The sequence below is a fragment of the Primulina tabacum genome, chromosome 16, assembly GCF_025594145.1.
Source record: "Primulina tabacum isolate GXHZ01 chromosome 16, ASM2559414v2, whole genome shotgun sequence".
Taxonomy (NCBI): Eukaryota; Viridiplantae; Streptophyta; class Magnoliopsida; order Lamiales; family Gesneriaceae; genus Primulina; species Primulina tabacum.
The window spans coordinates 34,212,973-34,220,737 of NC_134565.1; the positions used below are offsets into that span (position 1 = coordinate 34,212,973).

Genomic DNA, 7,765 nt, shown 5'->3' on the forward strand with positions numbered 1-7,765 from the left:
TTGTTGTGAAAATCAAGAACCAAAATTACCTCAAGATACTCAGTTCAATCTAATAAAATACAGAATATGTTTCCTTTATTACAATATATTCTAAAAATTCGTAGAATATGCGTGTATTATGGGTGAAAGCAGGGAGAAGCCGAGGAGGGCAGACTAGGAGGGAGCAGCTGGGGACAGAAGGGTATCAGGAAATGGATCGAAAAGGTGGGCTCAGCACCATTAATAAGTCTGGTGGCGAGCGTGCGGCTCAGCAAGGGCATCAGATCGATGAATCTAAGTTCAAGAATTCGGGCTCCATATCATCCAGATTGAATACACACCATTGTCCATGTTCATGTCCATTTCCCTCTCGTTTATATATAAATTTGTCTCTCGTAATAAAAATTAACTCAATAAATGGGTTGCCAAATTGAGTTTAGTTGAGATATTCTTGAAAGGGATTCTCATTGCTAAAAAAATTAAATTCATTAAAAATTGAGCATACTGGCGGTGAAAAATGTGGCAGAATCATGCGTACGAATATATGCAATATTACAGGCAATTTAATCTTTCCCACCTCTCCTCTGCCAAGAAAATCAATGGCTGGTTGCCAAAGCCGTGACCAACAGTCCGAGAACAAGAAATGGTTGTGCACTAGCCTGAAAAACAAATCAAAGAAGAATATTCTCTAAAATCTAGCTCACCCAAAATTTTAATTTCAAAAATATATTTCATAAAATTCTTTGAAATTGCATGTTCGAATTCAAATTATATCTAATTCCGCTTGGATCAAATTTGAAAGCAAACTATATAAGTTTGTGCTTGGATCGTGTTTCCCTTGTGTCCGTGTCCAATGCAACCAACAGATGAATTTTCATATGTTGCTACAAAATTAAAGGTACCTGATATTTGACATCATATTTCACTGGGTCTTTGAGGAAGTATTTGAACTGTATCACAAAATAGTTTGTCTTTCACAAGTTAGATCAACCACATACGGTTTTTTAGAAGAAGCATTCCAATCAATGAAAGAAACTGCATTAACTAATACCAAAAATGGTTACGTTTTCATAATTCCACACTGTCTAGTTTACCTGGAAAAAGATTTGTGGGGCAATTAAGCCTAGAAGTGCTAATGCATAGTATGGTTTACCAGTACCTACAAGATAGCCTGCAGCAATATAATGATTAGTGATCTAAACCATAAAGAAAATTAGTCATTGTCAACTATATCTCATTAATGCCATGTTTGAAGAATGACTAGCTATAAGTTCGATGTGATCAATCATTATTTTTGCCTGCATTTAGTTTGGTCATACAACAGCAACGAGAAGTCTTTGTCCTACTAAGCGAAACGGTGAGCCTCTTTATCCCACTAAGTGGGATTGAATACATGGATCCTCTACGCTATTATGATCTACCCCCAACTGTATACTATTCTATACATAAATGTATGTTTTCCAGTCTTCTTATCCCCACGAGCTAACCAAGTCTTCTTTGATTTCCGTCTTCCTCGGTTAATGTGTGTATATCTCATTTATTTTTTGTTATATTTTGAAGAAAATTAAATTTTATATGTCAGATCACTTCAATGAAATATTATGTTACTACATAAAAGAGCTTAGAAATCAAATAACATATTTGGGAAACTAGTATGATGCACGTGCGTTGCACGTAATATCAATTATATTATAAAAATTTAAAAAATTTATTTTCTAAAAAATAATTTGAATCATTTTGTTATTTATTTGGGCTTAATTTCTTATCATATTAGACGATTTATAAAAACTTATATAACTTACTTTCAAAATTGTTTCTCAAATTAAAATTCAAGCAGTTGATTTTATGTTATATAATAAATTGTAATGAACATAATATATATAACAAAATGAACTGAAACAAATTTTTTTAAAAAATTATATATTCAAATACCACGTATAAATCATAATAACCTAAAAATCAACCAAATTATGGATTTTATCAATGTATAAATCATAATCTACATAAACGAAGCACACTAAAGACAAATAATTATCAATTTAAAATCACTGTGACTAACTCATAAAAACAATATTAAAACAAATGAAATAATATTATTGATAGTAAAATATAATTCATAATATTTAATTTAACCTCCTAAAGAATTTTTTTACTTTTTATTTTTACAATTCTATGTCATGGATAAAAAATTATATATATCGATCTTTTGTAGACTAACATTGATGACTATTAATTTCTTGTTAAATAAGTTTTAAAATAATAAATAAATCAACATATGTAAAGAAATGCACATTCTTAGTTATAAATTTTTCATATATCTTTTTGTGATACTATAATTTATTATTTAATTAGAAATTGCACTAAAAATATAATTACAAAATTACAATAAAATCATTGGAAAAAAAAATGTAGAGAGAAAATTAAAAGGATAAAACATTTAAATATATTATAAAGATGAGTTATTTGATAAAATTAATATAGGAGTTGCGTTCTGTTCTTGAAATGTGTATAGAAAGTTAATTTTGTCATTGCACAATTGGAAAACAATGTCCTTGTATAGAAGGTTAATTTTGTCATTGCACAATTGGAAAACAATGTCCTTTATTCACACTTTTATAGGTATATAGATAAATTTGGATTACTAAAATACGGTATATCTTCCATATGATTTGACTACAATTTAGTTTAACAACAATCCCCTAATATCTCAATGTATTTTCACGTAGATATAGAGGTTGCCAAGTTGGGATAAAAATCTAAACAAAAACTACTGTGTAGTGGCTTCAGGTCCTTGTTGCCAAACCACGAAATTTTGCGTTGTGTTTGGTACCCTCTTAACAATATTTTTATCTACTTAATCATCATCATAGCACATTTCCGCTAATTGCGAGGTCAACTACATGGATATTAATTGTCCAAACTAAGCGATTTTCCTACATGTCATCTCTTAAAACAAGATCTAATATATTTTCCTTAATCACTATTATCAAAGTTTTCAATGGCCTATCTCTCATTCTATTTCTTACATTAACCTGTCAATCTAAGATATGTCGGATTTGGGCCGTGTTCGGTCTCCTCTTCACATGATCAAACCATGTCAGACGTCTCTCTCTAATCTTATCCTCTATGGACGTTACACCTAAATAGCTCATAATCATTTCTCATAATTCTATCCTTGAACGTTTTGCCACATATCCATCTTAACATATGCATCTCTGCTACCGCCATCTTATGCAAATATAATCCTGTAGTAGCCCAACACTCAGAGCTATAAAGTATAGCTGGTCGAACAATAGTTTTATAACATTTTCCTTTAAAAGTCGCATATTTCTATCGCATAAGACTCCTGATGTCATTCTCCATTTCATCCACAATGTTTTAACCATATGGTTTATATTCTCTCTAATGTCCCAAATCTTTTGGATAATATATACTAAATAGCGAAAAGCTTCACACTCTGGACTCGCCCATCAATCTCAATTGAACTACACATTCGTCTAGATTCAGGACCAAAGTTAGAAGCTAAATATTCCGTTTTTGAACGACTAATCTTAAAACCTTTACTCTCAAGAGCTTCACGCTATTTATCTAATTTTTTTTATTTACGCCTTCTTTAGCTTCGTCTATCAAAACAATATTATCTGCAAACATCATACATCAAGGTACCTCATACTGAATATGTCTCGTCAGCTCATCCATAACCAAAGCACAGAGGTAAATGCTTAAAGTCGATCCTTGATGAAGTCCTGCTGCCACAAGAAATTCACATGACATCCCTCCAACAGACCTAACACTAATTACGACACCTTCATACATATTTTTAATGATCTTGGTGTAACATTGAGGCACTTCCTTCTAAGTACCCATCAAATTAATTCTTTAGTCACTCTATCATAAGTTTTCTCTAAGTCGATAAATACCATATGCCAGCTCTTTTTATATTCTCTATATTTCTCTATCATTTGTCTAATCAAGAAAATAGCTTCCGTTGTAGGCCTACCCGACACAAAACCAAATTGGTTAACTGATACAGTAGTGATACTCCTTAAGTCTTTGTTCCACCACTCGCTTCCATAACTTCAACATATGGCACATAAGCTCAACCACTCTATAGTTTGAGCAATCATGTATATCTTCTTTATTCTTGTAAATTGGTACTACAATACTATGTCTCCAAGATTTTGGTATTTGTTCAGTATCTAGAATCTTATTAAATAGCCTAGTCAGTCGTTGGATCCCAACTTCCCCCTAGACACTTCCATACCTCAATTGATATCTCATACGGTCCAACTGCCTTCCCGGGTTTTATCCTCTTCAGTGTCTCTGTTACTTCCTTAGTGCTAACTCTACGATGGAACACTAGATGTTTCACTTCCTGCATATTATGTCTATTAACGCTTAACTTCTCCGTACTTGTCTACTTAAAACATTAAAAAATGGCAATGATAATTACCTGCTACAGATAGCTGTGTAATGTCAATAGCTCCAACACAGATCCATTTTGCAGTCTCAGTGCCAAAAGCCACAGGAAGAGACTGAAAAAGTAGTAGCCGAATGTAAGATCATATTGTCAAGATTGAGCCAACTTGGATACAGATGCCAGAGCTTAAAAGATACTATTTTAAACTCGGTGTCCTTCGGTGTTTTTGTTTAATAAAAACAAGAGGGAACAGTTTTATGGTTGAATACAGTAGTGAAAAGGATATTTGTTGAGCATTTTTCGAAGAGCTTCTTCCGTATCCAAATATCAGTTTTCTAAAATAATACATCTTTGAAAAAAATTTGCACTTGTGACGATTCTCTATCAAAACACAGTGATTAAATGAAAGCTAAATCACCTGTAATCCCATTTTTCTATCTCCTTCAATGCTCTTGAAGTCATTTACAATTGCAATTCCCAGCTAAAAAAATAAACGAGACAAATAAAAATCAATTCGTATGAAACCTTTATAAAATGTTGAACTAATATTACAGATGATACATACACCAGCTATGCTGTAAAGTAGTGTAAGAACAATCACGTCAGGTGTAAGTGTCCCAAACAATGCTTGACCAGCCCACCTAAAATCGGGAAATTGAGAGTGTTATTGTAGTTTTAAAGAACATAGGCAACACAGATTAATGAAACTGCAGCTGAGCTTAAAGAATGGTACCAAGGCAAGCTTATGTAGCTTGATCCCAGTGCAAAATTGCCTAGCCATCCATTCTGTTTAAGCTGGAATACAGGTATACGGAGTCAGGGTAATGGTCGCTTTCTTGTCATTCTCTCACAAATAGTAGCTTATAATCAAGCCAATTTGGCATTCTGTGATCAAAATCCAATGGGGTTTTCCGAGACAAATCCTCATGCAAATATTGAGGCTTTTATTTAAGTTAAATAGCATTGGATAGCCTTTTCTCAAGAATCGTATCTTATAATATTGCCTTGCATCCTATTTTACCCAAAATGGTGTTCAGTAGAAAAGAAGAAGAAGGGGGGGACGAATACCTTCAAGGGTGGAGCTGAGTATATATAGGACAGCAAGGATCCACCAAGGGCAAGGTAAAATATCACCGGAAAATCATGTCCAGCCTACAAGGTGAGCGCTATCAGGGAGAATCTTACTGCATTAACAAGAGTCTATGTGCATATTTTGAAGCCGTACCCACACATCTAGTAGACCAGCCAAACCGAGGCCTCCAAGGAGCAGCACCCAGATTTGTGTAAGCACCTGCATACCTTGGCAGTCAGAAGATTATAGTTCATTAAAAAAAAGGAAGTGGAACTTAGCATACCTCCTGTTCTGATATTGCTCCTGAAGGGATCGGGCGATAGGGTTCATTAATGGCATCAATCTCTTTATCGTACCAGTCATTTATTGTCTAAAATATAGAGAGTGATCAGTTAAATAAATGAGATGCTGAAGCACATTCCTGAATTTAAATACTCAAGTTAACCGTGAGAAGTACCTGAGTGTAGCCAGTAAGACAAGGCCCAGACATCATCATACAGACAATCGATTTAGCTACATCTTCCAAAGTCCAGTGGAAGTTACCTGCAAGAAAGCACAGAAATAGATAATACAACATTGTAGTGATAAGGGCCGAAAACCAATGTGTAATAAGCATACAAGAACCAGAAATTACCTGATGCAGCAGCTCCACACACTACACCCCAAATCAGAGGTGGCCATGTAACAGGTTTAGTGAGCTGAACTCGAATTTTCCACTTATCCTGAAGAAGTTCATGCTATTAGTAGTCGAACTATAATACCATCATATACATAAAAGAAATGGGAAGGCTCAAAGCCTCACATTTAAAGCCAATTTTATGTTATAACCTTGATTACCTGATCCATCAAGCATGTTCGTAAATCAAAATTTTCCCAATTACAATATTCCAACAATGTGACGCTATTAAGATCTTTTGTTCATACTTAATGGAGTTTACATATGTATACACTCGTGTATCAAGCTCTTAATTCAAAATAGCAACATGAAAATTAATCATAAATTCTACTCAAAACAAATTATGACATAAACACCTATGATTAATGACTCACAGTCTCTTGCTTGGCTCCTTTGATACCAAGAATCTGATTCATGCTTGAGCCACTCTCCGCCGGTACCATATCTGGTGACTTGGCTCCAACTGCCACACATTACTCTAACATATCAAAAATCAGCTTAAATCATTCAAAATAAAAGGCCCCACTTAATCATTCTTTCGAATGTATTTTCCTATTTGAGAAAGTTACTCATAAATCTAAAATAGGCTCCAAAACCCAATAAAATTAAACATATTACAAAAATAATCAGAAAAAGAAAATCCACCAAACCTTCATTTGTATCCGTTTCTGTAGCTCTCACTACAAGCCTCCGTCCTGAAACGATCCAATATATACAATTAAATAATCCAAACAGTAAAACAGACAACTAACACGCAGAATTAAATTAGCCCAGAATTTTTTTTCAGCAAAAAAAAAAAAGAAGAAATTCTTGGAAGTTAGAAGCTTACTGCTGAAAGACGAAGCGAGATGTGGAGTTCTGAATGCATTTGAATGAGAAGATAATTTGGTGGAGTAGACAGTATTGACTAAGGAAGCCATAGCTGATACCATGGAGAGCTCGGTTTCCAGGATTATGTATGCAGTGTAGTCTTGCGATAACTCTACCGGTTAAAAAAGCGAACTTGTCTTTACGCCAGGATTTAATTCATATATAGGATGGCGGTGTTCTGCTGCTGCGGGCTTATACACCCTCTGTCCACGTGGCACATCTCCATTCCGTCAGATAATTTGAGAGTGACAAATTTTGGTAGAAATGGGTTTGTTCCCCATGTTATAATTGATTGGGCTTTCCAAAAACGGCCCATTCTATTCATATTTGATAAACCCGACATCGAAATATCCCAATATGACAGAGAAAACAGGTATAGCTCAACTCATCAATTACTTATCTTATTAAATAAGGATCGCACACAAAGGAAATAAGATACAATAGAGAGATGATTTAGTATAAGTTGTGCTCGTGCTAGATTCTAAGGTTCATCCATAAAGTCTACCAATTTTATGAACTCTACGATGTTACTCTCAACGAATTCAAAATTTTTTAAGTGAGATGGAGATTGTAATTCTTTCTATTTCTGGAGGTATAATGACTGACCGGGAAGTTTGACTAGAAAAAATTGATAGAGATTTGTTGTGTTCTATATGAAAATCTGTTTGATATCCGACTACTATCTTTCTATTTGTAAAAATAATAAAGTCGTCTAATAGCGTTTCTCGTGCATTAGTAGATATTTCAA

The 7,765-nt window shown here is 34.0% G+C and overlaps 1 protein-coding gene across 2 annotated transcripts; it reads right to left on the reverse strand.

Moving 5' to 3' along the window:
- Positions 1-425: 425 nt before the first annotated feature.
- On the reverse strand, positions 426-7,158 carry LOC142529915 (chlorophyll synthase, chloroplastic). 2 transcript variants are annotated; one of them, XM_075635618.1, is made up of 15 exons: positions 6,977-7,158; positions 6,798-6,842; positions 6,522-6,610; positions 6,106-6,193; positions 5,929-6,014; positions 5,755-5,841; positions 5,625-5,690; positions 5,468-5,551; positions 5,133-5,194; positions 4,965-5,040; positions 4,818-4,880; positions 4,433-4,514; positions 1,074-1,150; positions 882-929; positions 426-638 (listed from the first exon to the last, which is right to left on the reverse strand). In XM_075635618.1, the coding sequence occupies exons 1-15, from the start codon at positions 7,077-7,079 to the stop codon at positions 576-578; spliced, it is 1,119 nt and encodes a 372-aa protein (XP_075491733.1). In that variant the 5' UTR covers positions 7,080-7,158; the 3' UTR covers positions 426-575. The 2 variants fall into 2 exon arrangements, with proteins under 2 accessions (XP_075491733.1, XP_075491734.1); XM_075635619.1 differs by having other exon boundaries at positions 6,522-6,625.
- Positions 7,159-7,765: the final 607 nt, after the last annotated feature.

Coding starts and splice junctions, on each gene's coding strand:
- LOC142529915 (XM_075635618.1), bottom strand. CDS start 7,079: ATGGTATCAGCTATGGCTTCCTTAGTCAATACTGTCTACTCCACCAAA. Junction 6,194..6,521: donor AAGGAGCCAAGCAAGAGACT/GTGAGTCATTAA, acceptor GAACTTCTTCAG/GATAAGTGGAAAATTCGAGT. Junction 5,691..5,754: donor GAGCAATATCAGAACAGGAG/GTATGCTAAGTT, acceptor CAAGGTATGCAG/GTGCTTACACAAATCTGGGT.